This window comes from Leguminivora glycinivorella, chromosome 12 (assembly GCF_023078275.1).
Source record: "Leguminivora glycinivorella isolate SPB_JAAS2020 chromosome 12, LegGlyc_1.1, whole genome shotgun sequence".
In the NCBI taxonomy this organism is placed as follows: domain Eukaryota; kingdom Metazoa; phylum Arthropoda; class Insecta; order Lepidoptera; family Tortricidae; genus Leguminivora; species Leguminivora glycinivorella.
In genome coordinates this window covers 11,231,365-11,252,596 of record NC_062982.1, presented here as the reverse complement: position 1 = coordinate 11,252,596, position 21,232 = coordinate 11,231,365, and the positions used below count along the sequence as shown (strand labels likewise).

Here is a 21,232-nt window from a genome sequence, read left to right as displayed (position 1 = left end):
CACTGACATCGAATTTGTCGAATGCGACAGTAGTCATGCGTCATGGACTTGGGTGAGAGCGAGACATCGTTATATACCCAATTCAGGAAAGACTGAGAAAATGATATATGTTTTAATACAGAATGGCAACCTTATAATGGTTACCGTATACTGTGCTACATAATTCGGGTGAAATTGAGATTTGTTAACAATGTTCCGGTCATACATAATTTTTTAGTGCTTATTTTTATTGTTTAGAACCGTTTTCTAAATTATATTAAATCATTTCATATGTAAGTTACGACAGCATGGAAATCGAAAGTACTCACCCGGTGGGGTGAAGCGGACATGCGATTGGCTTGTTTCATCGCTCGCGGTTGCGCTCCTCTTGGCCAATCTCTGCCGTATGCTTTCTTTCGTGCGCGTGTGACAAATGACGTTGGGTTGTTCATTTGCCTTTCCGCTTTCAGTACCACTTTTTATTTTGAAATACATATGTTTATATTAATTCTCAAAGTGTACACCATCGTCCTACGTGAAGAACTGTTCGCAAACATGGTTAAAATGTAATGTGCTGTGTAATATTTATGTGAAGTGATAGTGCAATTTTGGAGGTAAAATGCCCGCTTCCATTTGCGACCCTGTATCAAGCGCATTGCGTTTGTCCCTCGCCGCAGATGAAACCCAGGGTTCATCTTTGCTGGACAGTAGACTGTATTCTTCTGCAAAAAGTGTGCTCCTCTCGAAGATAGAATTCGAAGAATCAGGCGATTATCAAAGCAACGTTCTCGATGGACTGAAATCTAAATACGTGGTCATACGACCTAAAAAACCAGTGTTGGACAGTAAACTACTTAAAAAAGACGGAAATGCAGCAAACCAGGCATCAGGTAATTACTTATCAATCGATTTGATACAGAATTTGTCAATAGGAATGTTTGTAATCTGCATGTGTGATAATGATAAGAACGACGTTGAGGTTATATTTTGTGATTGGTGTCAAACTGTACCATTAAGACGATAGTCAACTGATTATTATTCATCTGTTATTTACACTCAATATTGAATTCCGTTGCAGTTTAAAAGTATATATTATTCTGATATGGTTATTTATTTATAGAAGGAAACAAAAACGAAGATGGCTTACCAAAGCCAAAACGTGTATTGTTTCCGTTGAGAAGCTCCAGTTGGGATGGCAGGGGTCCTGGTCAGCCGGTGCCGGCATGCAAAATGTCGGGAACACCTGCTACCTGAACTCAACCCTGCAGGCATTGTTTCATGTTCCTGCATTTGCAAACTGGCTTATGTCTGAAGCAGCACATGCAGAAAAATGTAATCAACAAGGTAAGATTGTAGTTTTACTGTGGTCATAACTATAACATTGTTATTGTGTAGTGAAAGTTTGGTACATGCATAATTATTATGTTAATGTCATTTTGCCAGGTGTTTTACTGAAGAGATGCTTAGTATAATTATAAAATAAAATTGAAAGTCAGTTTTTTATTATAACAGGATTGCTTTATTTTCTTGTTATGATAAATTTTAAAGTAAATATTTTTATATTTTAGAAGCTTGTGTCATTTGTGGCATGCGCGCTACACTAATAGCCACACAGAAGAGTGGCGGAGCCCCCATCAAGCCGTGGCAGGTTTATTCAAAACTGAGGATAATTTGCCGGCATCTGACCCCTGGCAGACAGGAAGATGCTCATGAGTTCCTCAGGTATGTTCTATTACTTTATATTATTCTTAACATTCACTTTATCAAGTCATATTGATACCTATTCTAAGAACTGTTATCATATCATCTAAACTATCAGTATTTTTCTGTCTCTTATATTTATGTTGGATATGATAATGCTATAATTTCTGAGGTTAATATTTATAGTGTAAACATTATCCTACCTGTGGGATATGGGTTAAATTGTGGCGTAGGTAAGAGGCTGGCAACCTGTCACTGCAATGTCACAGTTTCTTTAAACTCCTTAATTTGCCAAGAGTGGCACTGAAATTTGAGTAGTTTCATGTGCTCTGCCTACCCATTCATGGGGCACAGGCGTGATTGTATGTATGTATTATTATTATTATTTCCTTTATTTATCTTTTCTCTTAGATTAGGCTATTTTATAATATGATTATAAAAGTAAAATACAAAAGCACATACAAAACAATACAAAATATATAAACACATTATAAACAACCTAACCTAGGGTGCCGCCAGCAGCGGGGCAGGGCCCAAGCTGCCGGTGGTTAGGCCGCAGAGAGAGGAACCGTCGGACTATACGCGCCGTGTCCAAGATCACCGCCTTCTGCATCTGGCCCTTGATCCAGCCACCTAGCGAGAGTCTCTTAAGATGTTGGTCGAGACTCTTCGCTATGAGACCGTTCGCTGAAACGACTATAGGGACAATGATCGTTGAATCAACATCCCACATGGCGGTTATCTCGTGAGCCAAGTCTAGGTACTTACTGGACTTGTCCTTCTCGGCTTTCACGAGATTCTCATCATGGGGGATGGTGATGTCAACGAGCACGGCCCGTTGCGGTCGATCTATTATCACAATGTCAGGCTTATTGGCTACAATAGTCCTGTTAGTGATAATAGATCGATCCCAATAGAGCGTGGCACGACCATTTTCAAGAACTGGCGCAGGTAAGTACTTGTAGTACGGTACTTCGCGGTCCACAAGGCCGTATTGAAGAGCAAGCTGTTGGTGAATGATCCGGGCTACGAGATTATGTCTGTGCAAGTACTCACCGTTAGCAAGATGAGAACAACCGGAAATGATATGCCTGAGTGACTCTCCGGGACGGCGGCATGCCCGACAAATGTCGGTCGACCGTACCGTCCTTCAGGATATATTTCCGGTAGTTGTTCGTCATCATAACTTCGTCCGCAATTGCACAGGCAAAACCCTCGGTTTCTCCGAAGAGGTCCCCGAATCGTAACCAGTTCACCGATGCGAGCAGATCTACATCGGGTCCCGTGAGGGCCTTGTAGAACCGCCCGTGTAGCTGCTTGCTCTCCCATACCGCCTTGCGGTCCGCAGTATTTAGTACCACAGGTTTGCGCCAGTTCTCTTTCGCCAAGGAGAGCGGCGTGAGGTTTCCGTCCACTGCCACCACATCACGATGCATCCCGCACTCGTTGTTAAGGAAGTAATTCCTGAGATTGTCCGTGGGATGTACAATCTCATAACAGACGAGCGCGGGTGTAACATACGGTGTGTGGTAAGCAGTGAGCGGACCCTCCGATCCAGGGCGTCCAGCTCAATCGGGGCCACCGTAGTATGCCAAAGGAGTATGTGAGTAGAGGCATTACCCAGGCGTTAAAGGCGCGCACTTTGTTGCCTCCTGACAAAAGACTGTTAAGGACTTTTGTCAGCCGACTGAAAAAGCGCTCCTTCACCGACCGTCTAATGCCAACATCCTCAATACCCAACGACTGTGATATACCAAGGTACTTATAGGTTTCTGATTCAGAGATAGATCTGAACGACATCGTCTCAGAAAGTTGTAAATTTTCTGAATTTACAACCTCCCCCGCTGTACATGCATGACCGCACACTTATCGACACCAAACTCCATTCTGATGGCGGTACTGAAAACTTCTGTGGTTTTCAATAGCACCATCAGGTCTTGGGTGTTCGGTGCAAATAGTTTGAGATCGTCCATGTACAGAAGGTGAGAGATGACTTCACCCTCTCTCCGAAGCCGGCAACCTAGCCCAGAATCCTTCAGCAGCGTGCTGAGGGGATTCAGAGCTAGGCAGAACCATAATGGACTCAAACTGTCACCCTGGAATATTCCTCGCTCAATCCTTATGAAGTCCTGAGGGCCAGGGGGGCCATCCCTGCCTCCTGGTTGACGAAGGACTGTGGGCCACTGCCTCATACATGCAGCCAGGAAGGATATTAAAGCTGCATCAAGTTTATACAGCTCCAATACCCTTCTCAGCCATGAATGAGGCACCGAATCATAGGCCTTCTTATAGTCAATCCAAGCGGCCGAAATGGCCCCCTTGTTCCGCCGAACTTGTTGGCAGATGGTCATGTCTATGAGGAGGAGCTCTTTAGTACCACGGGACCCAACCCTACATCCATTTTGAGCGGGAGCCAGAATGTTGTTAACGCGTTTGACAATATGCGCGTTAATTTTTGCTCTCAAAATGGATGTAAGGAGCTTGTAAAGTGTAGGCAAGCACGTGATGGGTCTGTAGTTTTTTGCTTCCGTGGTACTACCGGACTTATAGAGCAGGAAAGTAACACCAGTTGTTAGGGAAGGTGGGAGAGAACCAAGATCGAGGGCTTGTTGAAATTGCGTTGCCAAACGCGAGTGCGAGCATCGAAACCATTTTAGCCAGAAGTTGTGCAATCCGTCCGGTCCAGGACTTTTCCAGTTCTGGGCCGTACGGGTAGCACAACTTACGTCGTCGGGGCTGATGGTGATAGCCCCCATAGGCTCGATGCTCTCGCACTCGCGTTCGACAACGGTCATCCACTCACCCTCCGTGTGTTCGACGGGCACCGACCAGATGCTACGCCAGAAATCAGACATGGCAGTAGCATCCGGCAGCCGCACGTCAGACACACGAGGGTCGGTTTCCTCCCACCTTCGGTATACTTTCCTTTGGTCGCTTTGAAAAAGACGATTCTGCTGGAATCGGTCCACACGCTTTCTGTAGCGGCGAATACGGCTTGCCCATGCATAGACTTTCTGCTTCAGGAAGTCGATGCGCTCTGTGACATTGGCCAAATAGTCGCGGGGCCTGATGTCCGTCCCCGCGAACGCCTGGTTCACAAAGCGCATTACTCGGGGGCGATTATTACCCCCTCTGAAGCAGATCAGCTTTGCAATGAGAGTCCTAAACGAGTTGATACGACGCTCGATCCGTACTTGCCATGCAGGGACACCTCCGACGGTCCTAGTTGCACGGCCAGCGTCCGGAAACTTGACTCTAGCAACACGGCACGCCGCGATGGCCCCGCAGTACATGATCGAGTGTGTATCATCTAGATCTTTACTAGTCCGCATATTATTATTATTTTTCCTTTATTTATCTTTTCTCTTAGATTAGGTTATTTTATAATATGATTATAAAAGTAAAATACAAAACAATAAAAAATATATAAACACATTATAAAAAACCTAACCTAGGGTGCCGCCAGCAGCGGGGCAGGGCCCAAGCTGCCGGTGGTTAGGGCCTTATTATTATTATTATTATTATTTATTAATCAGGCAGGCAGTTATAACAACTGATAGTTGCCTGTATCCAACAATTCTTTCTTAAGATGTGTTCTTTAAATTCGTTAAGTAGTTATCAAGTCGGTTCTTAAACTGGTTAACATTCAGTGCTGAGATCTCGTCCTCTGGTAGTTTGTTCCCTGTTTTGACCACTCTGTATACGTATGTATTATCCTACATTATGATTATAAGGCAGCGTCCCCACTTAGGCGTCGCGTGTCACGCGGCGCGCAACGGACGTCTCCGCCACGCCGCCTGAATGTAATTCAAAAAACGTCTCCTCAGTACATTTTGTATAGGAAGGAAGTAAGACGTGCCCCCAGGCGGCACGGCGCGTGCCACGTTTTTTGAATTACATCCAGGTGGCGTGGTGGAGACGTCCGTTGCGCGCCGCAAGACATGCGTCTTATGAGTGTGTATGGTCCCTAAGCATAATCTGTCAATCATTTCTCTTAAACTTGACTTTTCTAAAAGTATTCTCTGTTAGCTTGTGATCTATATTTATAAATGCATTTTATACCATTGATAAAATAAACAACAATGTCATTGACCCAAACTGCAAGGATCTTATATAACAAAACCATATTTATTTTTAATAATTTAATTCTATTCTAGGTATCTTGTGGAAGCCATGGAGAAATGTTACCTGTCACGGTTTATCAACTCCGACAAACTTGACCAGTACAGTAAGGAGACGACTCCTCTAAATCAAATCCTTGGTGGATACTTGCGCTCCACAGTGCGGTGTCTTGCGTGCCATCACCTCTCAACAACTTACCAGCATTTTCAGGTGGGTACAGTAACTTTGCACAAATAGTTTTAACAAAATAAATAAGCACTATAGTTTCCTACATTACATAGTGCATTTGAATTTTTAGTGAAAGTCTGTTACAGGAGAATAATCTTTGTTTTGCATTGCATTTTCAGGACCTGTTATTAGATATAAGGAAGCATTCTACATTAGATGAGGCACTAGATTCATTTTTCTCAAGAGAAAGGCTAGAAGACTTAGGATATAAATGTGAAGCATGTAATAAAAAGGTAAATTTGGAAATATTCTACTAAACCAGTATTATAAAAGACATTTATTTTGAACAAAATTGTAAATTGCTCTTTTGTTTTAGGTATCAGCAACAAAACAATTTTTCGTTGAACGAGCACCAATGGTGCTCTGCATCGCTTTGAAGAGATTCTCTTTAGTGGGAGGAAAATTATCTAAACATGTGCAATTTAGGAAGAAGATATCCCTCAACAAATATATGTTCAATAAGAACAACCATCAGCAGTTGGTAAGTTAACTTTATAGTCAATGTATCTTCATTTGTCAAAACTCAATATCTGTAGCTCGATTTAATCCTAGGTCCACCACATTATGTACATAGTTTTGACAAACATTTCTAATAATTTAACTTAATAATTTTACGATTCAGATGATTAACATTGTGGATGTAATTTTGCAGTCATACAAGCTGGTGAGCCTGGTGACGCACCTGGGCCCCGGGCAGAACTGCGGGCACTACACGGCGCTGGGCCAGGCGCCGGGCGGGCAGTACTGGCAGCTCGACGACAGCGCCGTGCGCGCCGCGCCGCTCTCCGCCGTGCTCGCCACCAACGCCTACATCATGTTCTTCGAGCGCGACGACGCCGGCGTCGGCGTCGGCCTCGACCGCCTCGAGCGCGACAAGAGCCCGCTCAAGCTCACCTTCTACCGCGACGCCAGACCCAACAGCACCTCCACCGAGCCCAAACAGGACCCGGCCAGGCCCGTCATCCTGAACAGCACCCTCAGCAAAGCCGAACACTCCGACTCCAACACCGAACCCTGGGTGCTCAAACAGAACGGCGAAGTCGAGAAAGTCGCGCAGACCCCCAAAATCACGATTGACAAGGGCGCCAACAGGATAAGCTTCGTCGTCAAGAGTCAAAACGGCGACGACGACTCGGCGCCGCGGCGCCACAAGCTGTCGAAGAGCGACCCGGACCTCCGATCCCTCCCTATTATAAGAACTACTCCCGAAAAGTCCCCCGCGTCCACGAGTAAACTAGTCAGGCCCTCGAAGTCACCTCTGGAAAAGCTTGAGGAGCAGATGAATAAGAACGACTTCTCTAATCAGATCCCCAGGAACGGCAACGGGAACTCGAAGCTTGTTCCTTACGATTCCGAGTCGAGCGGCGACGAGCGCGGCTCGGACGAGGGCCGGCGAGCGCGCCACGCGCCGCTCGTGCTCGGCACCAAGGCCAGCGTGTGGACCGTCTCCAGCGAGGCGGGCGGCCCGCTGCTCAGTCCTAGCTTAAATGGCGACACCATCAAAAAGTAAGTAGACCATATTATGTCAAAATCGCGTTTTTTGCGACGGCATTTACAATTAATTTTAATTCCTCTTTCTCTCAAGCCATCTAGCGGCGGCTCAAAACATTGACGTAGTCGACGACACGCCGACGTCTAAACATTAACGACGGAAAACTGTTTTAAAGGGCAAAGGAAGCGGAGGAGAGGCGGACGGAGGCCGAACCGAGCCCGAACACGAGCGTGAGCAGCATGTCGCCGCTCTCCGACCGCAGCTCGCCCGCCGCGGCGCGCCGCGTGCAGCCGCCCGCCGCAGCGCCGCCGCCCGCGCCGCGCAAGCCGCCCGCACCCGCGCCGCTCGCCGCCGCCGACACCGCGCGCCACCTCAACACGCTGTCGCACCGCGGCTACGGCGCGCCCGTCGACACCTGGAACGGGGGACACAGTGCCATGTCCAGACAAGTAAGTTATAGTATGAATTTTCTGACATGAACTTTTCGCTTTAGCCGTAATCTGTTAAACAAAGGCCTCTGTTTCTATTATTCACGGCGGCTAGCTCCCGTTTCCACAGCACGTGCTAAAGTCTCAGTGTAGTTAAAAAGCAACTATCATGATAGCAACGTCATGCACGTAGTAGCGTCGTCGTAGCATGATAGCAGTAGGACTGTGCAACGTGTCATTCATTCACAAACATGCTTACGTTCATATTGTTATACCTTTAGGCACCGTCCCCACTTAGGCGTCACGTGTCTCGCGGCGCGGAACGGGCGTCTCCGCCACACCGCCTGAATGTAATTCAAAAAACGTCTCCTCGGTACATTTTGTATAGGAAGGACGCGTGGCGGAGACGTCCGTTGCGCGCCGCAAGACATGCGTCTTATGAGTGTGGATGGTCCCTTAAATTATATTTTTCTACTTGCCGATCTGTCAATTAGGCCACCACAGACTAAACTATAAGTGCTAACTTTTCAGTGTTGGATACTCTATGGCAGTTCCGACTCAATTATAATAAGCTTATTATAGTTGACTTTAGTTAACTGTAATAATTTCAAAAATAGAACTTCATACAATTTCTATACTAATTTGCGATACCTGGCAAATTTTCCTGCACCTGAAACACATTTTTTTTTATCTGTCGCGTTATCGGCCAATCAGAGACGGTTATTACAAACAATTGGTTGCTAGGTAATTCGATGTTGATACAACGGTGAACGACTCTATTAAATTAACATTCATTTTAACTTGCATGAATGATGATATTTCCGTCCATTGATGATGAAGATGATGACTCGTAGAAAAAGTATTGTATACAATAGTGATATAATTAAGCTTTTCACTCTCGTACCGTACTATTAGGCCACTCAGCAAGCTTCGTGGCCTAAACATGGTACTCGACTGAAAAGCTTTGTATTATATCACTATTGTATAAAATACTATTTTATTACATTTGTTAATAGGCCAACCATATGTTATACTGGTCCACCATTACCCTAATTATTATATGTAAATTATTCACAAATACTTATATTATTATTACTCTGTGGCAGGTGTTCGAAGAGCGGCGCGAGGAACGCAAGCGCGCGCACGAAGGCGTCGACGACATGGACCGCGGCCGCACCAAGAAGCTCAAGACCTTCCATCACTACAACCGCTTCAACAACCGCAACTCCTACAACCCCTTCCAGGTCATTACAGTCACAGTTACTTTACTCTACTACTATTGTTTGGTTGATGTTTGCTCGATCTTGTGAGGCAGTTAATCGCCGCCCGAAGCAGGTTGGACTGGGAAAATATACCTGATCTGAAGTGAGTGAGTTAAACAACTGAACATAGATGAAAAGTTTTGAACGATCATTTTATCCCGAAATAAATACGAATTTTTCGAAAAGGCATGACATCAATAACATTCTGAGTGCGTCTTGCGACCAGTGCGAAGGGTACTAAAGCGAGCGGTGGTTGTATTATATTGACGCAGCGTTGAACGCACTAAACAACCGCGCTTAAGTTAGGAGTTGTGGGATACATAATGTATTACAAATATTAAAATGTTTGTTTTCTTTATACTATGTATAATGTGTCTGTTACAGGAGAAGCAAAACAAGCCACACTGGGGCGGCGGCGGCGGCGGCGGCTTCAAGTACCGCGCCGAGCGCCGCTCGCACCACTTCAACAAGCACCACAACAACAAGTACAAGCGATTCAATAGGTAACTTCTTCTCTTCTTTACATCCTGTTACCCTCTGCTGGGGTGTAGGGCTCGAATCATATTTCTCCATTTACTCCGGTCTTGGGCAGTTTGGGTAACCTCCTCCCACCCCATCCCTAACACCTTGAACTCTTAACAACTAGGTAACTAACACTTGTTTCCTAAATAAAACCATAACCACCACTAAAATTGTACAAATAAATACTCAATTGTGCTACTAAAAAAACAGAATTATTTGATTGTATGAATAATGAACATTATGAATGATATTGCTGGGTTAGCTGAGTGACAAATAAACAATCAACTGACTTTATTAGCATGTTTTTATTAGCATAACCTCGTTACTAGGAGGCACATTCAACTAGGGAAATAATCTAGGGCTTAGATTAATAACTGCTTAGACTTATTTTATTGTAGGTATAAATAGTTATGTATTCCATAAGGTTATTAACGGTGTATGGTTTGTTACAGGTACAACGGGCACCACTACCCGCGGCACCATTGACCCTGGCTGGTCAGCCTGTGCTTCACCTGTACATATAGCGTAAACGTACCCTAGTGTAACTTAATCTAAGTCCGCTCTACAGTGTTTTTATAGGCGTCTCAACTAAGTGTAAACGAACCTTTAGATATAAAACACCAAGTTAAGTTTCTTTACATTTAGTAATAACCTATATAAATACACTAGTTAGTGTAAAACTACACTTTATAAAATTGTTGCGCTGCCATTAGAGTCCGAAAACTATTGTAGATTGCAAAGATTTTATCTATCGAAAACAATAGTTAACTGCCAGAGTCAGCCTTATATGAATACTATCCGAAAGTCTCCTATGTATCCAATTACATACCTGTTATAGTGTAGTGGTTACATTATTTATGATTTATTCATTAAAATAGTCATTTTGCCTGAACAGTGATTAGTGATAATTTATCAAATAGACGTACTATTTTCTATCAGTATATACCTTGCAATAATTAATTGTTACATCCATAAGCTAATTGTTACCTTTTGGAGTAAATAGTTCACTTTAAATAAGACAAATATGTCTGGAGATTCCTTTACGCGACACGCGTCAGTGTCAGAAACTCAACCGGACTGAAGAGTATTTTTATTATAATAAAACAGCCAGCGTATGGTTAAATTGTATGCATAATTATTATTTACAAGGAGTTATCGAGATAAAATGTAATAAAGAATAATTATGTAATTTAAGCATGTGTATACCGAAGCCACCATTACTTGAAGGTTTTACGTAGAAACGGGCGCTTGTTTGATTGAGATTGTTGGAATTAAGTGAAACCACGATGTTTATGCGTGAGGAGAAGACTAATTCTTTCAGTAAAACATTATATAGATATGTAATGTTTTAGTTTATTCTGTAAATACCTTCTTTGATTTCCTTTCAAATATTCGATCTTGTTTATTGTATTCAGGGAGTCTGTAAACTTGTGGGCGTATTGATGTTCTTGTGGTAAGCAAAAGCTTGTTAGACGAATTCGCAGGCAGCCTTACAAGTCGCCTTAAAGGCTGCCGATCTTTGTAAATAGTGAAAAACTGAGCTTTTTCGGAGTTGCGTGAATGGTGATTTGATGAATGTTATTTCGAAATGTGGCAATAGCAACATTTTATATAACAGCCAAATGCGTCGTCCCTCCAGTACTTTATAAGAAAACGTAGGTTTGCATTTAAACGAAGTTATAAACGATGAATAACATATTGTAGTATCTTTCGTTGCAATAACATAACAGGTAGTACGACGAATCAAGTGGCTGTTTCACCGATGGTACTAGTGTGGTATTCTCGTTTTTATTCCCTTGTCATGTATTTATTTTCAGTCTCAAGTAGAGAAGTTTCCGTTGTGCGTATTTTTTATTCAAAGCTTTAACATATATCTATTGACGTATTTGGAATATTTTGACGTAGCCCTAGTGTGAAAAATAAAAGTATATACGCGGTAATTGCACAGCGTGTCTAAATAAATAAACTAATTGAATACAATAACGTTACTTGTGTTTATTCTTCCAACTTAGGCCAGTCAATTTCATATTATAGATAGACATGTCTGGTGTATTGCTTTCCTTCTAAAGATATAATTTTATATTTCTTTAAAAACGCCAGTCACAAATGAAAAATCTAGTAAAATGTATTATGGTTGCGTGTCAACTGTCAACGGAGATCAATACATCGGACTGCTTTTGAATGAAGTGTTAGGTAATTGGGTGAAACCTTTGGACTTATATATACAGGGTGTTTTTAAATCCTCAGTCATATTATACGAATGAATTTTAGGTCGCTAAACAACAAACCTACCCTGAAATTGCGATAAAACATCATCATCCTCCTGTGTTATACCGGCATTCACCTCGGCTCGTAAGAGCCTGGGGTCCGCTTTGACAACGGACCTACAAATTGCGATAAAACACAAGGGACCCAATTGGCATCTGGACATTTATAAAATAGCTGTTTATTTATGAAAATGTTAAGAATTTCTTTTCTAATCATCTCCCACAATATGACAAAGTAGGGTTAAAAAACCCCCTGTAGTTGTACAAGGTATTTCTTGAGAGGGATGTTTGATGTACAGAGCTCGGATAGGGTGAGATTTGTGCCTCAATATGTGTCACATTATGAATAAGGTCATTGCTCGCCCTGCCCGACTTCTGATGATGTAGCTAGGTAGTCTTAATTTGACCTCAATTTAGAAGGAAAAACTAGGCGTTTGTATGATTATATCAATGTGGGCTAGAGTTAAACATTTTGTAATATTCATTGCAACGCGTAAATGAGTAAAAAAAAAATAACTTACAACCACTGTGTTTTAATACCTCTTTTCTTTTACCTTGTAACTAGTAGAGTGGAGATTTTAGGTTATAAGTAGTTGAAATGTTTTCAGCTGTTTAGGATTTTTTTTTTAATATTAGGCGAAGACGTGGCCTAAAATGGAGCGAGCTCGCACAGAAAGTGCCTGTACACGCTTGATAAAGGTTGCTAGGCTATAGGTATAAATTGATTAATAAATGGTCAGAACATTTTTCATCACATTTGCTGTTTAAAGGTCTCATTGCGTTTACGTGTACTGAAGAAAATGTACTATTTTATTCCCAAGGGAGTAATGGATTTAGTTTTAATAGTTATTTGTTTTACAAGGGGGCAAAGTAGTTGTTTAACCGCACGTGCCAATATTGATACCCGAGCTAGCGAAAGATTCCAATATTGAACCGCGAGCGTAGCGAGTGGTTCAAAAAGTGGAATCTTGAGCGTTGCGAGGGTTTCAAGGCACGAAGGTTAAACAAACTTTGCCACCGAGTGAAACACAAAATTTTTCACCACACCAACACGAACAAAATACTGACTGTAAAACATCAAAATAAATTCATTAATTTATCCCATATTTATGATTCAAAATCATCATCTATAGGTAAAATCTAGCAGCCAGATTAAGACAATGAGTTACAATTTGTATGAAATTACTTTGCCCCCTTGTGGATAAAATGCAATTTTGCTATCTGTTTTCGAATAGCAAAGAAAGCCTTTACCAGTTGGTGTGGTGAAAAAATTATTTCACCACACCGACACGAACCAAATACTATTTTGTAAATTTCACGTAGATAAATCGTTATAATTTTCAATCTGGCAGGAAATTGTGAGTGACGGCCATCTCGATTTGAGCTTGACCGCGTTGCCATAGCAACGAGCAGTACAACACCGCCATTCGTTGAAGGTTTTGCCTTATGTTTTTTCTGTGCTTTCCTCTCAAATGTGATGAAAAACACTGTGTGTAACTCAGGAGGTAAGGATTTTGTAAACTCGTGTCTATAACTCTCTCCAGCCTGCGGCTGTCGCGAGTTTTAACACTTGTGGACAAAATCCCCCTTACCTCCCTTGTTGCACTATATACTGTTACTAATTTTACTAATACTGAAACGAATACAATGAAAAGAACAATTATGGGGCCGTCCATAAATTACGTCATTCTAAATTAGGGGGGGGGGTTTGGTCTGCGGATGACGGTAAATGATAGATGGGGGGGGGGGGGGGGGTGTTTCGAAATTGACGTCATTCTTATTTATTTATTTATAGTTTATTTTTCACGTACAAAAAGATTATTTCTAAAAAGAAATTTCTTCCAGCACACCTAGTAAGTGAGACTGCAAATGTGAGAGGCGGCTAAGGCGCATACAATACTAAAATAACTCATAATAAACATACATAAGTAATGCAACATAGATGTACACAAATACAGTAATAACTACAGATAAAATACTCTAACAATAATATTACATATAATACTAGCTGCCCGCCCCGGCTTCGCCCGTGGTACTTAAATGTATTATACATATAAACCTTCTTTAAGAATCAGTCTATCTATTTAAAAAAACCGCATCAAAATCCGTTGCGTAGTTGTAGTGTAAAAATAATAAAAGATGATTCTATAACCAAGTGTTTTAATCATATAATACCCTATTTTTCTCAAATCTGCAATGTTTTATTTTGTCAAACTGGTAATGACGTCAATTTTGGGAGAAGGGGGGGGGGGTCATATGATATGACGATAGGATGATTATAGGGGGGGGGGGTCTAAAATCTGAAAAAATCGATGACGTAATTTATGGACAGCCCCTATTACAAAAATAACTTTTTATTGGATACAAAGAACAATACGTATACAATATTTACAACGGTCCCTAAATACGAATACTCGATATTCTCGATAACAGCATATATATTCGTAACGATATAAGTACTTATCTAAAGAAAGTTTGAATACAAAATCGTGCACGCAGCAGAATGGTTACAGCAAAATTCGAAGAAGCTATGCTATCTCTATCGTATCATATCGCATTAAATATATAATTATACTATAACAATCTTGATTGTTATCCTTACGGACTTGTAACAGAGGCTTCCCTTGAGACTTGACACATTCACTGTCATACAAAAAATGGCGTACTAGTTTAGAAACAACCGGTCGTTATAGATAGCGGGTAGTCGGGTATTTCAGCCAAGTTCACGAGCGTCTATAAGGTAGGTTCCTGGCAGTGAATGTGTTAAGACGTTCGTTATCCCGTTCTGAACGCAAACCTTACGGCGTTGTAATATCCGTGATCCGTATATGGGGGCAGTGAACGTGCTAAACGGGGCATGGACACTGAAGGTATAAATATATTCGAGTCATTACGATCGTATAAGACAGCCCACCGGGCGAATGATCAGTGTAGAAACAAACAGACTGTTTCTGTTCAAACTGCGTTTTAAGTTCTGATACGTAGCTGGGATGCAGTCTCTCTATTAACCCGAGACAGTTATGGCCTCTATAAATATCAAATCACATTATAATGACTAAAGTTATATATGTTGATAATTGATAACATATTCCCTTGATAGGTAAATTAATAGATATTAGATTAATAATGTAGTTCAAAGTATCAAGTATAATAGCAATAGGTATTCGAATGGTGATTTGTGTCATATTCGATTTTCAGTTACATGAAAAAACTAAAATAAAGAGTAACTTAAAAAGTAAAGCACTTACACCAACAATATCACTTGGTCTGCTATAAAGCTACGAGTTAGACGTTTATACGTGAAAATAGACATCATATAAATGTAATGTATACTCTATAGCTTTATACTTCCTCTTACCTACGCAGTACACACTCACACAGCCTTGCTCTATGTTACGCGCATCTTCAGTCTTCGTTATATGCACATTTGACGCAATATCTTAGGTAGATATAGAATGGCACAGTAAAGTGAGCTTTGCCGTCGCCTTTCTTAAATTGACTAGTAAATAGCGCCCCAGTATTAAGAATCTTCCTTTCCACTCATTTCCGGTATTCCTTCCTTCTTATACTCTAGCTAGATGATCAACAGATCGTATTAATGTCACAGATTCACGCAGACATGGCGAAAAACTAGTAAACACAAATTAAAGTAATTAAGTATAAAATTCTGAATCAAAATGTTTTGTATATTTTTCAAAACGGTATTAGTGTGAATTGTAAATTCCTTTTTCACTAGGTTAAAAGTTGGCGTGGACTAATACATTTTTTAACAAATACAGTATTATATTAGACTTTGACCTGTTCAAAAGGTTTGTACGTAATTTGTATAAATACGAATAAATGCATTTACGGGAGTTATATAAGAGCTCATCACACGACTCACACGAGCAAGCAAGCTATTATCTTAGCTGCATTTACTTCGTGTTATGAAATCAGGAACAAACACAATATACAATAATTCGACTAATGCCTTGAGCATAAATTAACCTTCATTTTAAGTACGTCCATGAAAACAGTACATCGATTTTGGTAGCCCATCCTGTGAGTGTGTTACGTAAACGCCATCATTTCTTAAAAGTTTGACGTTTAAATAACCCTTGCTACTTTACTCCGAGGCCTGAGCTATTAAAATCACGGTCAATTAAGCTTGGTTTTACTTTTAAAGGTTCTTGGTTTTCCTTAAGACACTAGAGGTTCTGCCCCAGAAACCTGCTGTCGTAAAATACAACTGACAAAACTTCAAATTCTAATAAATCCAGCTGCTAGATTGTGGTATTCAAAACAGCGTAGCTTATTTCTAATAAGGTAGAGTGGATTTGTCAGAGGTTGAAGTCAGGTAACTGAATTCTAATAGCAACCAATCCAACGACGACAGTTCCGTTTTTCAAAATACATGCAGATATTTTCATTATTTTTCATACAAAATAAATACAATATTACATGGCTGCCTGTTGTAAAACGACCTATGTTTATGGATACATAAACACAATGAAATGATTGGCTATACAAATATCTATCAATGAGACGAGAAGACAATATAAAGTCAGATCAACAAAGAACAACAACCTCGTTAGCACATTTAATTATATCAGGATCATACAAGATCTCTCTAACAAAAAAAAATGGTTGTTCCAGGTTCCAATCTTTGTAGGTATAAAATGTTTTGAAATAAGTGAAAATTATCATAACAAAGCCGACCTGTCCAAACTCGTTAGAAACAAACAAGACTAACAGTTGGATCACGAGAAAAAAAAAGAAACAACATATTTTCATTCCGTTCACAAAATAACAATTGTAGGTACTAATTGCCTACATTTTAGAGAGAAAATAGTAAAGCACCCATCGTTGCATAAACATATTATTGTTAATACATGCTTAATTGAAACAAGCTGCAAGACATTTGTTTTTCATTTGTCTGTCAGTTTTGAAGAGAGTATTTCAGATATATAAAGGCGGTTTCTATCAAAATGAGCAAGAAAAAGTCGTCTATCCTCTTTTACGATATAAGAGTAAATATAAAACGGCATTTAGTTTATGTACTGTAGGATTTCCTCGACGGGTTGCCCCGGGGCGAGCGGTTGGCACATTTTGTTCGGCAGCTGCCGTAGAAGTCGTCTCCTTTGTGCGTCTTCGACCAAAGTTCGCCACTGATCGTTCCTCTGAAACGAGAAAAATAATTTTGTAAGAAAGTACATAGTTGTAGTTTTGTAGTTGTAGTTAATACGTGAGTAACCCGCTTAAAATATTTTTAAATATGTATGAGTCTCACGGGAGTTTTATAGTTAAAATTTTTAAATTTGTAAGAAAGTGTTAAGATTTTATTGAATCACTCAAATTGTTCTTGAGAGAGGAGGCCGTTCTTCGTTGTCAACCATATGATTTTGGACAGTGAGAATCACTAAAATCACCTATCAAGTTGATGTCAACGTTAATAGCGTTGCCCTCGCCGTGTGAGCGAACCGGCGATACTATTACCTCGCTATAGATCTCCACATAATTTATCAGTGTCAATATGAACAAGTTTCACTATGAAAGCGTGCCGGGTCGAGCGCGTGCGTGGCGACACGCCCGAGCGAGCGAATAATACGAGAACTCGCATACGAATTTTATTACATTGCGGTATTTAATGGCTGTGAAAATTTTTATGTACCCTCAACAGCCCGCAATGTAACTAAAATCGCATGCGAGTTCGCACGCCGTCTAAATCAGGCCTAAGCGACACTACAGTCCCGCTCTAGCTCTCACACCATTCACTACTATCTATACAAACAAGTCTCACCATGAACGCGTGCGGGTTGAGCGCGATGACGAGCGCGTGCTTGGCGCGCGTCAGCATCACGTTGAGGCGACCCGCGTCCGTTAGGAACCCCACGCCGTGCGAGCGAGCTAGCGACACTATTATGATGTCTCGCTCTTGCCCTTGGAAGCTGTCCACTGTGTTGACTTCCACAAGTTCCGTTCTGAGGAGAAATATTCAGTTATAAGAAGTGTCCAGCGGCTTTTGATTTTTTTTTTTCGATTCGATTCTATAACAAAACAAAAATATCGTTTTGGCGCTACCACTACAGCTTGGCAAATACGAAGGCACCCCAATCCCTCGCAGCTTCATGAAGTTGCGGGGGACCCACCCCGCTGTCTAAACGCGGACTATGAAATGATTCGGCGTGTCTCGTTCGAATTTTACAAGCTATGAACACCACTTTTATTACTCTCTACAAAACTCTACAAGAATTTGAAATCTGTTTAAATAAAACACACATGCCTGACACTATGATCGTTCCAATAAATCAATATACTCACTGATCCTGCTGCAGTGCCTTGAGATTCCTCTTGATAAGCTCCTTGTGTGCATTGTAAGGAGTGATGATGGCCATGTTGAGGTTTAGCCGCCGCGCGACCTCACGCAGTGCGATGGCCAGTCGTGTGACGCCCCACGCCTCCATGTCGTTGCTGCCTGACGCACCTGGATATCATGATTAGATTAGGGGATATTTATGAAAAGAAGGGGCATCCAAAGTTAATTAGTTTTGAAATAAAACTATGGAAACGGATTATATCGCGTAATAATAATCTGTTGCCAATGTTGCCATCTAATTCTGTGGTTTCCATAGTTTTATTTATGTTGCCATCTAATTCTGTGGTTTCCATAGTAACTATCGTGCTAATCGAAGACAACATCGCCGCGTCGATGCGGCGTCAGGCTTTGCCCATACAGTTGGCCCGACGCGACGCTAGCGAGACGCTAGATGTGGGGGGACCCTAAGCCGTTTTGTCAACTTATGAGTTATGAGGAATATACAATAGGCTCCGCAAGTGGCCCGTGAAGACCGTGCCGGTTACCTATCAAAAAGTCGAAAATTGTAATGTCGAATATTAGTAGCCCGAAAACGCTTCCCATTTTATTAATTGGCCTAAGTTTTGTTTGCCCGAAAGTACTTTTCCCCTATTATTATTTTCCCGATTCTTATTTCGCTGTAATTTTGTTTCGCTTATGATTCGGATCAACACTTATTAAAATTCCTAAGAATCATTTGACAACTACTTTTTGTCGCGTAAAGTTTTTATTCCGAAATATTATTTAACCGCTATATCAAAAGTTCGAAATTCGAATGAACACTTATTAAAATTCCTAAGTATCATTTGCAAGCGATTTTGTATGGCGTATAGTATAGTTTTATAATTCGAAATATTATTAAGCCGCTATATCAAAAGTTCAATAAATCCTTAATTTTCTAACAAAAGTTTGTTCCCGACCCTCACGGTCGCAGTTCTTACTTGACCTATGAGGCCTTGCCATAAGAGTTTGTGGCAAAGGTTTGTTTCTGTAGGGTCGCAGTTCTAACCTAACCCACTTTCTTACAAATGTTTATTTCTGTGAGGGTCGCAGTTCTAACCTAACCTAACCCATTTTTCTAGCACAAGTTTGTTTCTGTAAAGTCGCAGTTCTAACCTAACCTAACCCACTTTTCTTGCAAATGTTTATTTCCGTGAGGATCGCAGTTCTAACCTAACCTAACCCACTTTTTTAGCAAATGTTTGCTTATGTATGGTCGCAGTTCTAACCTAACCTAACCCACTTTTCTAGCACAAGTTTGTTTCTGTATGGTCGCAGTTCTAACCTAACCTAACCCACTTTTCTAGCACAAGTTTGTTTCTGTATGGTCGCAGTTCTAACCTAACCTAACCCACTTGTCTAGCACAAGTTTGTGTCTGAATGGTCGCAGTTCTAACCTAACCTAACCCACTTTTCTTGCTAATGTTTGTTTTTGTGAGGGTCGCAGTTCTAACCTAACCTAACCCACTCTTATGGTAAGGGTTTGTTTCTGTATGGTCGCAGTTCTAACCTAACCTAACCCACTTTTCTTAGCAAGTTTGTTTCCGTGGGAGCGCCTTTTCTAACCTAACCAATTTTTTTGTAATGTTTCTATAAAATTATATTAGGGAAAATGACATTTCGACGTCGCGTAGCATCGGATTTATGAAAAGGTGGTTAACGAAACGGTTGTCAAATGATAATATTGGCAACCGTTCTTCTGGTTATTGAGTTTCTATAAAATGATATTAGGGAAAATGACATTTCGATGTCACGTAGCATCGGATTTATGAAAAGGTGGTTAACAAATTGGTTGTCAAATGATAAAGTTGGCAACCGTTCTTCTGGTTATAGAGTTTCGGGAAAACGATAATGTGGCATAGCAAACTAGCGACATTTTAAAAATATGGTAAACTATGTATTTGGATTATAAAAATTCTGTCAACCGTTTTCGGACAAGTGATAATCGGAAAAAGGATTTTCGAAACATCGATAGGTTACCGACCGTGCCGCATGTGCCGTGTCACTGACCTTGCCCCTTGTCCCCGCTGGCCACGGCGAGCATGCTGTAGGCCGGCACGGGCAGCGGCGGGCGCGGCGCGGCGGCGCACTGCACGCGGCCCGCGTAGAACGTGCGCACCGGGTACTCGGCGATGGCGCGCTGCATGCGGTACTGCGTGTCCAGCAGCACCACCGGTGTGCGCTGCCACGCTTCCGCGCAGCTCGCTAGCCGGGAGAACAGGCTCTCGCCTAGGCCGTGCCGTTTCGCTCGCTGTAATATAATAGTTGAATCAATGTTAGACCACCATATGCACCGACGTTTATAAAGAAGAAACTGGGTGGGGAACGACATATATCGTGAAAAATATGTCATATCAGATTATTTCACATCAGGGTGACTTTAGGATATATTTTTCAGCAGCGAGTCCATTTCGATCGTCTACCGTACGCTGTAGCTGTGAGGCCAGTGTCACCTAGGAGCAGATGTGTTCAAAAAGCTGCTGCGGATCGCAGTCGAGCGTGAGCGGAATCAGGCCTCCGGCTACCGTCTATTGCAGCTGGAGCTGTGAGAGGGTGTCACCTGCGAGCAGATGTAGCCGGGCAGCTGCTGCGGGTCGCCGATGAGCGTGAGCCGCGTCACGTCGAGCGTGAGCGGGATCAGCGCCTCTGGCTACCGTCTACTGCAGCTGGAGCTGTGAGAGGGTGTCACCTGCGAGCAGATGTAGCCGGGCAGCTGCTGCGGGTCGCCGATGAGCGTGAGCCGCGTCACGTCGAGCGTGAGCGGGATCAGCGCCTCTGGCTACCGTCTACTGCAGCTGGAGCTGTGAGAGGGTGTCACCTGCGAGCAGATGTAGCCGGGCAGCTGCTGCGGGTCGCCGATGAGCGTGAGCCGCGTCACGTCGAGCGTGAGCGGGATC

At 42.0% G+C, this 21,232-nt stretch overlaps 2 protein-coding genes across 2 annotated transcripts; one reads left to right on the top strand and one right to left on the bottom strand.

Moving 5' to 3' along the window:
• Positions 1-380: 380 nt before the first annotated feature.
• On the top strand, positions 381-12,524 carry LOC125231985 (ubiquitin carboxyl-terminal hydrolase 36-like). Its single transcript, XM_048137593.1, has 11 exons — positions 381-869; positions 1,100-1,323; positions 1,548-1,701; positions 5,838-6,012; positions 6,150-6,263; positions 6,347-6,511; positions 6,683-7,505; positions 7,761-7,971; positions 9,057-9,194; positions 9,597-9,715; positions 10,187-12,524. Exons 2-11 carry the CDS (start codon positions 1,203-1,205, stop codon positions 10,261-10,263), a joined length of 2,097 nt encoding a protein of 698 aa, XP_047993550.1. The 5' UTR covers positions 381-869; positions 1,100-1,202; the 3' UTR covers positions 10,264-12,524.
• Positions 12,525-16,194: 3,670 nt separating this feature from the next.
• On the bottom strand, positions 16,195-21,079 carry LOC125231799 (regulator of nonsense transcripts 1 homolog). Its single transcript, XM_048137379.1, has 5 exons — positions 20,896-21,079; positions 20,346-20,586; positions 18,302-18,464; positions 17,781-17,961; positions 16,195-17,160 (listed from the first exon to the last, which is right to left on the bottom strand). The coding sequence occupies exons 2-5, from the start codon at positions 20,479-20,481 to the stop codon at positions 17,029-17,031; spliced, it is 612 nt and encodes a 203-aa protein (XP_047993336.1). The 5' UTR covers positions 20,482-20,586; positions 20,896-21,079; the 3' UTR covers positions 16,195-17,028.
• Between the last annotated feature and the right edge of the window lie 153 nt (positions 21,080-21,232).